At 46.0% G+C, this 16673-nt stretch overlaps 1 protein-coding gene across 4 annotated transcripts in view; it reads right to left on the reverse strand.

Annotated features, from left to right (window-relative positions):
- EPHA5 (EPH receptor A5) overlaps nt 1-16673 on the reverse strand; it is a gene marked incomplete at its 5' end in the record, with an annotated part of 202357 nt that overhangs the window by 23025 nt on the left and 162659 nt on the right. For 2 of the 4 annotated variants that reach the window (XM_081999323.1, XM_081999322.1), the window contains 4 exons: nt 1922-2107; nt 3164-3289; nt 4714-4781; nt 11443-11508. In XM_081999323.1, coding sequence (XP_081855449.1) covers nt 1922-2107; nt 3164-3289; nt 4714-4781; nt 11443-11508 — 446 coding nt within the window. The remainder of the gene's footprint in view (nt 1-1921; nt 2108-3163; nt 3290-4713; nt 4782-11442; nt 11509-16673) is intronic. The other 2 variants (XM_081999325.1, XM_081999324.1) reach the window with 1 other exon arrangement.

Here is a 16673-nt window from a genome sequence, read left to right on the forward strand (position 1 = left end):
CTCGCTAGGGAGGCACATCATCTCTAAAAGTGGGATTCCCACGATCCCCTGAGGCCTCAGCAGCCAGAAAGACTCAAGCCCATGTCAGCAGCAGCTTTTATGAATATAATAGTCACTCCCTTCCTGCCCAATATCCCACACCCCTGGCAGGGCTAGAAATGGGAGCTTTTATGTATTAAGGGCTACACAAGGTGACGCCAAGAGATTTTGATATTTATTCAATTTTTGGGAGAAATCTGTCCTGGTTATTTTTTTTCTTTTCTTAAAAAGTTTTAGGAAATGCAATTTCAAGGAAAAATGCAAGAAAAAGCTGTTGATTGCAAGATTACAGCATTGATTTTGAGTAGGTTATAAGGATATGAACAGACAAACAGCTAGTGTTTCTGTACCTTCTCTACAGCAGCTCTGAAAAAGAACTAATTTTGGAGACGCTGCCTGTGACGAATGACAAATGGTACTAACAGCAGCCACATGGCCCCAAACGCCAGCATTTGAACAGTGGTAGCTAAGCTCTGACATTATCAATCATGAAGACAAGAAGGGAGACAGCCGTGCACACTTGTGAGGCTGGTGCTTCTTCAGCTAGCAAAAACTTCGTGAAAGACTGAAAAGTGTAGTTGTTTTCAACAAAAAAAATCCTTGATGCAAATAAAGTAGATTCTCCAAGGCTTTAAAATTGAAGAGTAACACCACCTCTGCACCTTTCCCACAGCCTCAGCACAGCACCAGCAGCTGAGAGGCTTGGGCTGGGCACACTCAGATGTGCTGTCCCTTCCTCTGACCTTATCTTTAGTGTACACGGTCATTTGGAGAAGAGCTGGGCTGGGAAAGTTATGGAAGGTTATGCTGCTCTCTGAGCAGTCAGACCTCAGTAACTCTCGTGCTGGGATGTTTTGCCAGCCATTTCACATTTTCCCCAAGCCCTCAACCCCTCTCATAAACTATATGCCAGCACCAGGGCCAACTATTACCATGGGCATCATTAGCAGATCCCAGAAGGAGCTTGGCTTAATCATGGTTTTACACAGTCCTGTTGTCTGCAGCTACACTCCCGTTCTTCTTCCCTGCTTCTGGAAAGCAAAACTTCAGCTAACTTCTGTCCTTGCTCACATCCCGTGTGAGTGATCACAAGGCTCAGCACTACCCTACTGTGGGCTTTGCTTCAGTGGTTTCTCAAAATACGATGGCTGGAAATCATCAGGGGTTGTGGGTTTTGTTTTTTTTTCCAGATTCTTGGTGGTAAAATCCTCCCCGTTTCCCTGCCAGGGAAATTGCTTCCCACTTCTTGGCACATCTTTGCTCACCCTGGGACTTATGTGGTTTCAAAAGCAAACAAATAAAGATAGGAATCAGAAGCGAGCCTGCTCGCAAAACTTAGTGGGTGTCTCGGCATCGCTGCATTCAAAACGCTCTTGCATTTTGCAGGTGGTCGGTGCTGCTGAACTACCTGCAAGGCAGAAGTCAGGCAGCACGCTCCACCAGCATTCCGACGTCCCTGGCTTACTGCTGTCTCCATCACCCACCCACTGCCTGAGGCTGGCCAGGCATATCATCTCCTATTCCCATCTCATTTAATTTTGGGCCTTTGAAGAAGTGTTTTCTCTTAGCCCATGCGTATTATGTCTAGGTGAGGCAAGATTTCCAGAGGGAGTTAATGCTTTTTATCACTTTAGCCATTACCTATCCATTCTAGCTGGAAGAACGCTAAAATACTTTGGGCATAAACAGCCTTTACAATGTTGGGGAACCTCTTCCTGGCTGGACTTACAAAGGGTGGCAGTTTGGGCAAGGGGAGTTCACTGTTTTTTGAGAAATTATGAAAGGCGCAGTCAAAACACGAGTTACCCAAGTCTTCCTCCCCTAACCAATTCTCCCATCAGCCAGAGTTCAAGGACAGCAGTCCACAGCAAATTGCACCTACTTTTTGTGACAACGCCTTCCAGGTGGATGATGTTGGGGTGGTCAAACTGCCCCATGATGCTGGCTTCTCCCAAGAAATCTCGCCTCTGTTTCTCTGTGTAGCCCACCTTCAGGGTTTTGATAGCAACTGGAAACTCACGTTTTCCCTGCAGCTTCAGCCGCCCACTGCAGACTTCTCCAAATTCACCTTCAGCGAAAAATCAGAAAGAACAGGATCACAGCACGTCAAAGGAACGCACAGCGTGTATTGATCTACAGCATGCAGCCCAGCCCCTGTAGGTAGCTGCTCAAAAGCATGCAGGGCTGTCCTGCATTTATGGGTGTGGAAAGCTGAACAGTGACCACCATCTCAAATACCTGGCATACAAGAAGCCAAGCAATTCATAAACACAAGAAAACTGGGAAGAAAAATGCAATTTTCCAATATTTAAAGAGCTATGCTCTATATCCCATTGGGCTTTTGCCTCATTTCATGTTTTTGTCTACTAGATGAGTGAGTCCTGTCACATTCTATATCATCGCCCTGTGTAGATAGCTGTAAAACACAAGCCACTTGCTTCTTAACCTTCCTTTGGTAAGTTAAATAGATGGAATGCTGTTAGCCTTTCACAGCAACATATATTTTTATAGACTATAAACCCTTTCCGATTTTATGACCACCTGTTTAAAAAAAGTAACCCAAATGCATTGTTTTCTTCTTTTTTTTTCTGGTCAACAGTAAATTACCTCAAAAACACAATTTCAGAGGATAGAAAATACAAACAGATCAACTGGAAAGAAAATGGGAGTTTCTTCTTTTAACCAAGGAAGCTAAAAGCTTTGGACTTTGGTTTGTGTGGTTTTTTGATGACTTCTTATTCTTATAAGATGACTTATCATCTTATATATATGACCAGATGACTTCTTATTCTTATTATTTTTGCTTTGAGACCAGCCTTAGCAAGGGAGGAGAAAAAGCTTAAAATGGTGAAAAGAACCTGAAATGAATTGACTCCTTTCCCTTAGCATCCATTGTAGTAACTCAGCTTGGTCCAAACATGACAATTTTCTGCTGTTTTCAGTTCAGTCCCTGAATTTCAAAACTGCAGACAATGACAGGTTTGTCCCAAACTTCAGCTGGAACATGGTCCCCATCACTTGCAGGGTACCTAACAGCACAAACATTTCATGCCCTTCCTAGCTCTCTCATGTTAAGAAAACCAACCCTCCATGCTGCTAAGTATCAAGAAATGCATTCCCGTACCAGCTCCGATAACTCTTTCAATGGTTATGCATGAAGCTTCAATTTCCTTAGCAAACTCATGGACAGCTTGATTAGGGTCCTCATAGGTGTGGGGGTCAATGTAGGTCCTTACTCCAGGCAGCTTAACTGCAAGCACAAATTAAGAGTGTTACCGGCACATGGCATGACAGACGATGGGCAATACCCACTCCTGTCCTTTGCACTCTGCTTTTCTGGAAAACATTGCAGCAGGGAAACCTATTTCTACAGGAAAAAAGAATAGCATTCTTGGAAAACGACGTTTAGTTTATACAAGACATTTGTGCATCTTCACTGTATTTAGAAAAGCACACGACAGTGCTCAGCTGGAACGATGCGCAGCTAAAAATCTCTGTCGGTGCTGCGTAATGGGCTGGTCCAAGGTCTGGTGCAAAAGGATCCCTTTCTGGATCTGGAAAGGGTATGCCAGGAGGAAAAGTACAAAAAGCAAAATGTTAAGGGAACAACTTGCAAAGCAAGTTGGATGGATGCGGGTTGATGGGGAGCTGCAATAAATTATGCCCTACCAGTCACATATTAGCTAATCAATCGGCCACATTTTTTCAGATGGAGTTACTGAGATTTAAATGAACGGAATATTTGCAGTACAAAGCCTGTGGGTTGTACCAGTATATATAAAATCAATAGCAGGCTTTTTCTCCAGGACTTGAAAGGGGAAAAAGTATTTTCATTATCCATATTATAAGTTTGTTTTGACAATCATTAAGGCTACTCACATGAAGAACTGCTCATCAGTCTAATAAGACAGCCTCGTTACACTGTGGCTCTTAATTGATTTGCTTCCTGCTGCCTTCATTACATAGCACTAATGGAAATTTGACTTTCACTCACGATGCGTTTGCCTTTTCCACCCCAAAAGGCACCTCGCTGTTACCCATACCCAGATCCCACAGCACTTGATGAAGGAAGGCTTTTCAAACACTGGCTTCGGATGTACGGAAGGACTGATCATCTGACCATGAGAAGTACTTTCTAGCATCACCACAGAGGTTTTTTGTATAAAAGAGCATTAACGCAGCATTTCAGAAAGCTTCCTAGGAGCAAGAAGCAGGCGTTATTCCTCACCCCTCTGCAGAGGCATCCAAGGCAAAGAGTAGCTGTGGGATTCGTCCTCACTGCTGGCTGGGGTGGGGCAAGGGTTTCAGTGTTCTGGACTGATGTGTCCAGACCACAAAAACGTAGAGTTGTTATGTGCCGTCCAGGCAAAATTAATAGCACCTTGGGTCACACAGCAAAGACAGAGGGACAGAACAAAATGTCTCGCTAGAGAGATCTGCTGCAAACGTACAGGTGTGTAGAGCTGGGCACATATAAAGACTGTTCAAACATTCCGTTCACCATTGGGCTTGGAGCAAGGGCAAGTGGGGACTTACTGAACAACAGAACAAACTGAATTCTTCTGTGAAATACCAGCAAAACCAGAACTGTTTTTTTTTAAAACTCTCTCACTTGTACTTCTCGTTACCACAAAGAGTCAAGACCACATACATACACATTCGATCTTTACTCACTGTGGCCGTTATGAAAATGCATCTTTTCTTCTTCTGGATCTTGTTTAGCCTTGCTATAGCCACATCGCCTGGGAAAAAGAAAAAAAAACCAGAAGAGCGTTTCTGTCTCTGGTATGGCAGAACCTGGCTCTTTACCTCAAATCACACAAAACACAAAAACCTAGAGCAGCAACGAATCCAACCTCTCTTGCAGCTGTATTGCTCCTGTCCCAGTTTTAGCTTATCAAACTACTTGCAATTTCCCTAATGGGATTCAGGGCCCAAGGCCCATTGATTTTCAGTTCGACTTGTACTTCCAAATCCCATAGGTGCTTCTGAAAAACTCTGCTCTATCATAATTTAGCTATTATTAAGAAGAGAAAAAAGCAAGAACGGGAAGGATGATGGGAGGGGAATGGGATGAAACATTAGAACCGCAGAAGCAAGATCTCCTGGATCGCAGAGCTTTTGCAGGCAGCAAGTTGTATGCATTGCATGCTCCCTCTTATCCACCAGGCGTTTGCACAGAACTTTAAATTTTGATACTTTAGAAGACAGCCTTGTGCAAACATTAACACCTTATACAAGTGCAAAATGATGGGTTAAAAAACCCTCAAAACCTGTTGCCTCACTGCCTTCAAGGGTCTCCTACGCATTCCTGGCTCTGATGGGGTTTCCCGCACATCTCCTGTCTTCACCCAGGGGAGCTGCCATTCATGCAATCGCCCAGCGGCAATAAAAATGGAAGGTGGGACACAGTCGCTTCCTGACCAATCTCGGTCCCATGTTAGAACCAGGCAGCGCAAGGACTCTTCTCTAGGTGATGTCATTGCATTGGCATTAACTGGCTGCTTTCGTGGCATTTCTGATACCTGCTTCACTTAGACAACCACTTAGGAAGCTACAAGATAACTGCGTAGGCAAGGAGAACTGCTATATACACACATATATACACGTTTAAAAATACGGGATGAGGTATGTATGATGCATATATATATATACCAGTCTTTCCAAGGACCTGATATGGTAACTGGAGATAGAGGAACTGGATCTTAAAAGCAACCTTAAAGCAACTCACATGGACATGAGAGAGAGGGACCCTGCTTGATAGAGTGAAAAACCTGCAATGGACACCTGCAAGCCAGCCAGCGCGCAGTGGGATCGCTAGCTGGCACACCGCAGAGAAAGCCTCAGGTCACCAAGGAGCCACTTAAAGCTGAGAAACTTGGGAGTCTTCTCTTCCATTGCCCATGATTTTTGAGATAGGGAGACGCAAGCACTCCAGCATCGCTCACAGCAAGGAGGAGCATACGATTAACAGAAACAAAACTGCAATTAGGAGGAGGCAGTAACAGGCATCTGCATGAAACATGCCCTCAGCATGAAGTCCTATTACAGGGAACTGCTGTCTGCCTGGTTGCAAAGGGCCAAGCAGCCTTTTGGCTATAGGATTTTGGCACCGGCTTTGTGCAACGATCACGATTACAAACAAAAGCCCCAATACGACGGGACGCACGCACTGCCACTGAGCTGGCCCCAGCGGAGCTGGACGCTGGAGGGCCCAGGAGGGGAAAAGCAGCACGAGCTCCTGAGGTTACTCTTGGGAAGGGGAGCAGGCACGCAAGCTTACGTTGGGGAGAAGGGCAGACCTGTGCCAAGGGGAGAGGAGGAAAAAACAGACTGCAAAGGTTGTGCAAGCTGAGGGGAACGGATCAAGACAAGGTGCAGAAGACGAGGGGGAAGGCTGACAGGCGGTCTGGGGGCACAGGCAGCAGGACCAATAAACAGGTTGCACCTGATAAATGGCCAGGCTATCCATGCAGGGCGCGATTTCAGCGGCAGCAACCAAGCTGAGACCATCACGCTCAAAATGCAAAACCCACGGGAGCAGCAATGAGATGCCCGGAGATACAGCTCAGTTATCTGTGTGTCGGTGCTCGACACCTGGCTCCAGCAGCAGTGCCATTTCCCTGAGACGGGGTCCTGCCTAATTAGCTCAAAAACTAAGCACGAGGTGTACATGATGACCCTGGGAGTAAGGGTCATTTCAAAGCACGTTTTGCTGTTCACAATCCTGGGGTGAAAATAGATTCTTCTTCTTCATCATACTGCCTCCCCCCTTAAGTACATAAACTAGAGATATGAGTATCAGTATCAATTCCCACTTCTGGCAACCCCAATTTTTTCTTCTGCAAGTTGCCAAAAGTTACATCAGTTTTCTGCAGAGTAATTTTCTGGATTGAGGCATATAATTCAATTCATGGTTCTACCAAATGCACACGTACAAGATTTCTTCTGTTTGCCTTTTAGAGCAAATGCCCTCATCTCCAGGTCTGGAGTACTTCACTTTTAAATAAGCTTTTCTAACATTATCCTTTTTACTTCCCACGTGTCCTGATTCTTTGACCATAAAGAGGGAGGAAAGAGAAATGGGAAACATGCCATCGCTTGCATCCAGTGATCCAAGCACACCTTGATGCACAACAGTCCATGTTTTACTGCCCAGGGACACACTCAAAGGGCCAGTGCAAACCCCTCTCGAGCTGGGTAACACATACAGCAGCACGTCACATTAGCATACGAAATCAGGCTCTGGGACCCCCAGAGCATCGTTAAAACAAGCCTCGACAAGTCACACCAAAGTGAAATGGCAGCTAGTGGACTGCGACTCTCACGCAACAATTGGGCGTCACTAACAAAGCTTGCGGCAAAACCTGCAATCACTTGTGCCCTTCGCACACTCACTTTCTTAAACCACCCAGAGAAACAAGCCAGGTACATGCTGACTGTGGCTAAACCACGCTTCTTCCCTTCTTGACCTTCAGATGCTTTAAATAACACACACAAGCAGTTTTTTCTCCTTTCTTCCTCAACTAAATCCCATAAAAATCTGCTATTTCAGGGTAACAGTCCTGATTCACTTTGTGAATCTTACGGGAAGATAAAAGTATCTAAACATTGTAGTTTTGCAATATATTTGGGGGGAAGAAAAAGCCCCCATTTGTTTGTGAAATAATCCATTTCTGCATGTGCATTTGCTCTTAATATTTATTGGAAAAGCTGCAAGTCAAAAGCTTCCTCATGGAAGACTCATTCTCTAGCGTATTGTCATTGTACAAACCATAGATTTCCTATATCTTTTCTATATCACATACAGCAAACGCATAAAGATCCTGATGCTAGCTTCATCTCCCACTCAGCCGAAGAGTTAATGTAATTCAGCAGCACACCTGAATCTCAACTAATTTACTCTTGTTGTGGATTTGTCCCAGTTTCTGTATCTAGAAAGCAGATGTCTTCCTTGCACAGCTCTGTGTTTTTCAATAAAAGTATCAGAGGAAAAAAAAGTGAGACTTTAAAATATTCTTAAGGCATCATGTCTTATTTAAAAACTACTTGCAGATTGGCAGGCAGCTCGTAAAATATTTATGGGGCAGATTATAAAAGTGAAGTTGTAAAATGATCCTTATATAGGTTTATAAAATATAAAACGGACAGGTAGAAAGATGAAGAATCCAGCTGGGAAACCAACGCCCACCGCCTCGCATGGCAGAAGCCAATTCGTGGAGAAAAATCCTTCAAGTAATGAGGCTGGAAGATGCTTGCTCTCCCTGGACCAACGGAGATACTTTCTGTTTGACCCTGTGCTTCGGGGTGCCCTTGCTGGGTGGTGTGTGGCCCCTTGGCCACTTGAGGCATCCCCAAAAACCACAGAATGCCCAAGGGAAGGAGTTTCCATCTCCTTAGCTGGGGCCACCACTCTGGTCACAACCCAGGCAGGACACAGTCAGGGGACTGTGGAGCTGGACCTTGGACATCCAAGCCCGAGGCAGTGCTGTGGGAGAGTCTTTATAAACTTTTTTTATAGGCATAGGTCAAAGCATTTCAGCACACAGCCGAGGCGTTACTGGAAATGCACATGGGGACAGCATTTAGACATCCCCAATGAGGAAAGGGACCTCACCTTGCTAGGTGCTGTCAGTACCATCAAACGGCTTGTAGCCTGAAGCAGCATGCAATCTCCTGTCCCAGTCCTGCAGAGAATTATACATGTATTTAATCTCGTATGCTGCTCTGAAACAGAGACAAAATGCCACTTGCTTTTCAGGGGTGAGACCTTCACTCAGAAGCACATCTTTCACAATAAACCAACTCTGAGGAATGCATTCAACCCTCTTGAGCTGTCTTTTTACAGGAGATTTGCGAGGACCACAAGGTTGTTGTTCACAAGGGGTTAGTGCTCATTTCAGACTATTTATTCCAAGATGTTAAAGCAATAAGGCTGCATACGTGTTGCAGGGCAGGACCGGCTTCCACCCAGAGGAACAAACAAACAAACATGGATCCGTCCATCCGGCCAAGATCCTGTCGCCTCAGCTTATGTCTGGAGACAATTTACTTGTTCAGCAAACCGTTTTATCCCGGATAAATGATACCAATACCGAAAGCCAAAGGCAAAAGTCTACCTCTAGCAATGTTGGTCCATGTTCAGCATTCCCCTTTGCTCCTTGCAGTCCTAGAACATATTCAGTATCACAAAACCAGAGAATACTCAAGGGACTGATGTAAAACGAGCAGCTTTTATACTGGAAGTTGTTTCCCGTTTTTCTGTTTACTTTCTTCCTGATTTTTTGATGCCTATAGTGAGTTACTTCCATTGCACTGGACCAAACTTTCACCTGGAGTAACTTGGGGCAACCCATGCAGGCTGGGCATCTGACTCATTCAACTCCTCAATCTACTCTCCAAGTCCTATAATTTGGAGAACGGGATCAAGAGAGCAGTAAAAGGTCTTGGGATGACAAGCTAAGACCTTCAGCTCAGTTCAGAGACTGACCCGAGAGGAACCAGCGCAGGTTCCCTTCCCAAGGGTTGCAGGCTCACCATCTTCTCAGCTGCTTTCTCAGCCGCTGCTGTCCTCCTCTACAGGGTGCGACCCTACTTTCGACCTCCGATTAACTTGGATGCCTTACAAAGGAAGTTTCACAATTCCAGCAGTGGTATTTTTAGCCTTTAGTGTTTCCCTGCCTTTGCACTGAATGACTCCCTTTCCTAAACCACCGCTAGAACAATTAAAAATAATTTAAACAAGATACCGTTTCCCCCTCTCGCAGGAAGCTCCCTCTGAAGTGATCTCCATAAATCTCTCTAAAGAGGTTGTCATGCCTTCCCATAGCACAGCCGATGGCGTCTGTGCCTTGAAGTCACTTTTCCCATCTCCCCCTCCCAGCTTGCTGCCACGTTAGTCTCTCCGCAGCTTAGGAGGAAACTTGCAGAGGGTGTTTTCCAGGTCAGCCAACTTTTCCCTATGCGTCTCTCTTCTTTGTAGCCATCCAGTCCATTCCTGGTCCCCTCTGAGAAGTATTTTCCATTGCTGCCACTCTCTGGCTGGGGGCCTTGCTGAGGACGTTTGAAGCATGACTCCCAGCAAGGGACTGCTCGTGCACTGGTGGCACAAGGCACAACAGACAACAGAAGTATTGGGAGGTTTTTTCAGCACAATCATTGCCAAACTGGTGGCTCACAGGAACGACCACACATACCAGGAGAACATTCTGCAGCCAAACACTTTTTGCAGAGCAGCCTTGCTTGCTAATGTTGCTCTTAAGCACTCAAAAGTCTTGAAAACCAATTTAAAAATGCTCCAACAGGAAAAAAAAAAAGCATTCTACTTTAGGGCCTTTGGAATTCGCATTTGCAAACTCCTCCCCAGTTCAGGCCTCTGTTAGAGACAAAATACAGCACTACAGGACCCAAAAACGGTCCACCTTGGTGAGTGCTGTGCCCCACAGCCAAGGACTGCACCATGACCCAGCTACCACCAGGCAAAGCCTCAGCGTTCCCCAGAAAACAGAGTAGAAGAGTTTCACACCTCTCGCCCAGCTATGCTGCAAAACCTTCCTAGTTTAACAACACACGTGGGACGTCTCAGCGCTCCTATGGTCTCAAGCAGCTATCTGATGGGGATGGTGGTTTCATGAGTCTCCTAGGTGTCTTAGGAAGGTCTCTGCCTGCACAGCTTACAGTCAATTCAGAGACCTAAAACACATTCACTTTGGGGAGCAACTCAACTCGTGTCCAGTCAAGCCAACAGAAAGTAAAATCACCCTTCCTTTGATTAGCTAGAAAAGAGGGGACAGTAGAAGAGAGCAGAAACGGGTGAGGCAGCCCAGGTGGTGGCAGAACAGGGCAGCATGCAGCACGGACACGCAGCTCTCGATGCCCGCAGAGATATGTCCAATGCTGCTGGAGCATATCGGTGGCAAACAGCACCATGTCATTGTCATGTATGTCATACATTGACATGTGTGTTGATGACATACAGTTTGTTTCTCTGACATGCACATTCCATGCCACTTAATACTTTTCCATTCCCGCCTGCCCCCCGCCACCTTTCTGGTGGCAAATCACCTCCCCCGGACCCTTTTGGTGACAAGAAGCAGAATTTGATGAAGTGTCCAGCATACGCGATGTTTTGTTATGACACATGGCATTGCTGGTGTGGTGTCTGGATCAATTACGGCATAACATATCAGGTTTTTTTTCCCCTTGGACCCCTGCTCTTGCTGGAGACACACTCTGCTTCGAGTCACGCTATTTCCAGTTGTTGAGATAGGCAAGCTGGGTGCAGAGATCGGATGAGAAAGCAATTTCCAGGCCAGTACAAGAAAGGGAGGGAGCGGCAGACTGTGCACAGAAAACACGGACGGAGGACACGATATAGGAGCCAGCACGGGTGGGAACACTGACCATGTTAGGCTCGGATAGGCAACAGCACGCAGAGAAGAAGCCCACCCACAGCCATGATCGCAGCAACTGAAAAGCAAACAAAAAGGCCCACGATAAGGAATAATTTCACTGCCCTGGCAAGGTGCAAATACATTTGCAACATTTTTATATGCACTTCTTCCTTCTTACTGCAATTATTATTTGGACCGTAACAACCTGGGCTGCAAGAATTTCATGGCACGTGCTACTGTTGGGGAAAAACGCTTTAGGGAGAGCGTATAGATCCTCGTGCTGCAAAGCAATTAACCATGTGCTTCCCGTACTTGAGTACCACCATCGGGATTAACGGGGCCACCCATGTGCTTAAACTTAAGCATCTGGCTTGGAGCAGGCAAAGTGACTTTCTCCACAAGCATGTGTGCGGTACAGTTACAATTTCCTTTAAAAACACAAGCACTGGATGAACACGAGCCCTGCTTTTGCACACCCTTACGCATGTGCTCAATTCACACAGCCCTTTCTGGGTCTCCTTGTATCAGTGAAGCTTTGCACGCGCATTACACATCTGCAGAAGCAGGACATATGAGCCGTGTGAGAGCATTCAGCCTAAATGAAGTCAAAATATGGTGAGTTGAAAGGCACTGCATGTGCCCACAGCTGGCTTTTTAAGGCTGCTGAGCCATTACTCTAGTCTAACCAGAGTATGGGTTCGCCTGGCATCAGTCCGTAACTTGAAGCTGGCTGCACTTCAGTAATTGCCCTTTATCCTTGTCAGAGAGCTTGCACGAACAATTTTTCTGTTACCAAATCTATTAAGGTAATTCATCCTGAAAAAGAACATAGTGCTGAAGAAACAACAGGAAGAACTTCAGTACAATATACAAGCAGTAGGCCAACGGTGCAGACATGCTCCGGTTAAAGTTAGCTGAAGATCTCATTCACCGTTTCTCCTCAAATCATCGTAACAAGTTGTTCTTGAAAAAAATTGCGCCCACCAGATTTTTATAAAGTATAACTTACAATGCCTAAACACATTAAAATAGCCTATTTAGACAAAATTAACATTCTGCAACTGCACCACCTGAAATTATGATGCAAAATAACTTCAGGCATGCAATGATTTACAGAATTATATGCTGGATTATGTGCTTACTTAAATTAGAACTGGTGAAGAATGTCTCTCTAAGTTCCTTTTGCATCAGCAAAACGACTTGCTAACATTTTCTAAACAGTGATGCCAATATTTTTTTTACTATAATTGACAATATTTTTTATTTTCATAATGCCCCAGTTTGTGCAGTCATACTAATATGGGAGCATCTCAGCCTTCACTAAACCTCTCCATTGATCCAAGATGACACTGGAGGTCCAAAAACCAAAAGCACACAAAGGGAACCCAAGCATTATATTTTGAGTCAATTTTGCCATTTTCTGGGTTCAATCTCACAGGATTTGAGCGCAGGGAACTTGTATATCTCCAGAAGATCACTGTGGTTATGACGGCTTAGCTTACATTTTAGCTAGAAGGACCTTTCCCCCCAGGCATTTTCTAACAGTTGCTGCCACCAGACCTTCCCACATGCAAAGTCAAGGTTTTTGAAACAACAGCTCAATTAACCTGAAAAGCAACCGCTTCCTTAAAACGGAAAGGGCTCGCTGTTTTCCTCAACAAAAATAACCTCTTTGAGCACCTCAAGAGCAGCTGGGCTGCTCTGAGACAAGATCAGTTCCCTGGGCTGAATGCAGAGCGCTTCAGGTCGCACTCGCTCCCTTTACGGGCAGGGAAAAAAAAAGTGCAAGTGCAAGGGACACACGCCCCAATGCAGCCCTACCGCTGCCTCCTCGGCACAGAACGCTGTGCGCTTGGAGGCAAAACACTCTGAGGTGTAACGTTAGGGGATATCTGAAGCTCTTAGAAACAAACTAAACTGGGTCAATCAGACAACAAAATTCACTTTCCAGTCCCAGGAGCACCTGGACAGGTAAGTGAATGGACTACTTGGACTGAACAGTTAGGACAAAGGAAGATTTATTACTGCTCGTGTTTAAGAGGATGGCTTGATCTGGCAGATAAAATTCAGAATATGAAAATCCCGAGGCAAATAAAATTGGATGTTAAACGCCAGCCCACCTGCCATGGCCACCGCATTTGGGTGCTGATGGCTTCCAGGAGGAGCACAGTTACCCTGTCTCCTCGCTCCACGCAGGGCTTTCTCAGTCTAGAAACTGAGGAGCTGAAAGCAAACACTTTCCAGACAACATCTGATGCTGTGGCAGGATCAGAGATCGTCACTCAATGAAATATACCCAGACGTCTCTGAGGTTTTAAGATCTTTAGCCGGCAAGCTGACCTGTATCGGGGAGCAGTCAGAGGTGAACCAAGCACTGTGTACATCAAAATTACCTGCAAAGTCCCCTCCAGCCTCACCAAATCAACCAGCAGGCCTGGAGGAGAGCTTGGGGGCTGCCCCTGGCTCCAGCGGGCAGTCAGGAGCCCCTCCGTTCTGCTGCAGGTTAACAGAAGACACGTCCATGTAACGGTGGAGGTTATCGAGAAAACACCCGCAGCGTTAAATCCCCTTTGCTGGGAAAGAACGAGGCGCTGATGTGGCAGCGTCTCCAAAAGCCAAGCTGGCTTGAAACAAGGTGTGACTACTGCTTCGAGCCCTGGCTTCAAGGGAAGGGCTGCAGATGGGTAGAGACAACGTAGAGGGGCCTGGAGCCGCAGCAGCACCTCCTGGGCCTCTGTGGCCTGCCAGCATTGCTCTGCTCCTTGGCTAGGCCAGCTCTACCGCCTTCGGTTATCTCGGCCACACAAAGCCGACACTCCTCCAGTGCTAGCAAAGGTGACCCCCGCAATGCCTATGCTATGGGGTTTGCAAACCCAACTGTCCAGAGAGCAAACTTTAATAAACCCGTGCTAGGAGGACTTATCAACACGCTTGGCATCATTTCAAGCCCTGGGCTACATGCTTTGTTAATAAAATGCATATATATGATGGGCCTCAACAACTGTGCCTGCAATCAATGTAATTAATTTACCAGAAGTCTGCAGATGACCCAGAGAGCATTCAGAATTAAACTACATTTCTAGTGGCTAGACAGATCTCAGAGAGCCTCTGCCGTATATAGCTGCGGCTTTTAAGAGTTATAAGTTGAAGACTTGGAGTCATGATAAATGAAAGCCTCGTTTGCTGCTTTTAATAAGCTGCTCTAATGGGATGTTCTTCAAAGGTTTGCAATTAGAGACTGAAATACTTGAGGGTGTCTGGGAAGATTTTTCTAAGCCTTCATGCAGCCTTGAGCGATGGCAACGATTGCTTCCTGCACCTCCAGGTCAAGAGGCCAGCGCTACACCTCGCACCTCGTGAGCTGCATGCTTCAAACATCAGAGGAGCAGCATTACACACTGTAAGCTGCTACGAACATATTCCTACTTTGCCCAGAACAATACGAATGTCTGAGTCAGGTCCTCTTCCTGCTGAGCTATACCCAGTTCACATGTTAAAGCACCTCTCTGTGCTGTTCAAGAACAACTGAGGATGCAGAAGCCCGAAGAGACGGTATCTATGCAGTCAGCATGGGGAAGGACAGCAATGCTTCTAGGGAAAGGAGCCGCACTTGGAAAGAGCTCTGGCATTATACTTTGCTATGTCTAAGCTGTAAGAAAGTATGGATAACCTTTTTTCTAGGTAAGAGGCCAAGTGCTGCAGCATGGCATGCCCCCAGGAGAGGTCATGCTTCCTACTTCTAGCATCCAAGGCAAGGTGAAACATCCACATTTCAGCAGTGCAGAGAGACAACAGTCTGATTTTCTTCTTCATCCTCTACCCACTCCACAGCCAAGAGAAGACACTGTAAAACCCCACTTTAAAACACCGCATCGGTACGGGGCTTTCACCAGCGCTCAGCAGGAGCCTGGAGCTGCTACCACTGAAGTCAGGCTCCATTTTCAGCTTGAAGGGAAGCCCAGTTCCCTTATCGGAGTGGAAACGGGACTTACACAATGCCATCAAACGCATCGTCTGAACGAAGGCGAGGAGCTTTCGTCACTGACTGCTGCACTCCCCCACATTTCCCCTGCTCAGACAAAGCTTATGCCAGCCGCTTATATTGTCATGACGGCCCTCCTGCCCTGTTCCCGCGGCTGCTGCCAGAGTAACTCAGAAATGCTGCTTTCAAGGGCAATGCCCCATGGGCTTGGAGCTTAATTACAGATTTGGTCAACTTTCACCTCCTGTCTGGGCCAAAGTCATCTGAAGGCAGATTAGCCTAGGTCCCTAAACCCTCCTGAAAACTGCAGCAGCTCAGAAATGCTTGCAGAGTCTGGTGTGTTTGCACAGAAGTACTAAGCCAAAAAGTGTTTAGAATAAAAAAGAAAAAAGGTGTTGGCGCAGCCAGATTTTCCACGCTGATCTAGGCAGGATGCTAGAGATGGCGACTACGGGCAGTGGATTTCCACACCAGCCCTGGGAAGGCATCACCCTATGCAGAAGGGAGCACTTTTTTAATTCAGAAAGGGATCCTGTATACCAATGACACTAACGCTCCTCTCTGGGAAAACGTGCCGCCAAAGGGCAAAGAGGCTGTTAACGTGACGGAGGTAGTGTAAAAGCCTTGACCCGAACAGAAGCAGGACCAGACCCTGCCTGCTCTTGGTGGATGGGAATTTTGACTTGGCAGAGCAATAGCTTCTCCAACAAAGTCCTTCCTCTTGTCAGGTGAATCATGGGGAATATTTGGCAGTAGGCAGCATCATAAAGTGGCTATAAATCAAGGGAGACAATGTCCTGTAGGAAGAAGGAAGAGCAGGCAAGAATGTAGAGATAAAAATCCTTTAAAAAGTCACAACTAACAAAAATTGTGACTCATGCTGGAAAAATTCTCTCTATGAAAAATGTTATCTACAAACTGTCTCCCATTTCCTACGGAAATATTGAAAAAGCAAACTATTTTAAGCCCTGACACATCTTGGAAAATAGGATGGGGGGGAGGTTGTGGAAAAATTCATCCGTTTTGACCTTCCACATCACAGAAGGTTGCAAGCGCTGGCTCAGGACCTAGGATACACACCACAATCCTTTCACCCTCTCTACTCCCTAAGAGTCACTTTTTAACAAGATGCACATATTTGTGTCCAGAAAGTAGCCCTCTGCCACCACAGGGGCTGATATTTAAAAGTCTAAATCAGCTAAGGTCAAGGATGGATACTCTGGTGCAGAAGCTTCTAATTGCCAATACCCAGGTGGCAA

This window comes from Phaethon aethereus (genome assembly GCF_964289735.1).
Source record: "Phaethon aethereus genome assembly, chromosome: 4".
NCBI classification, from domain to species: domain Eukaryota; kingdom Metazoa; phylum Chordata; class Aves; order Phaethontiformes; family Phaethontidae; genus Phaethon; species Phaethon aethereus.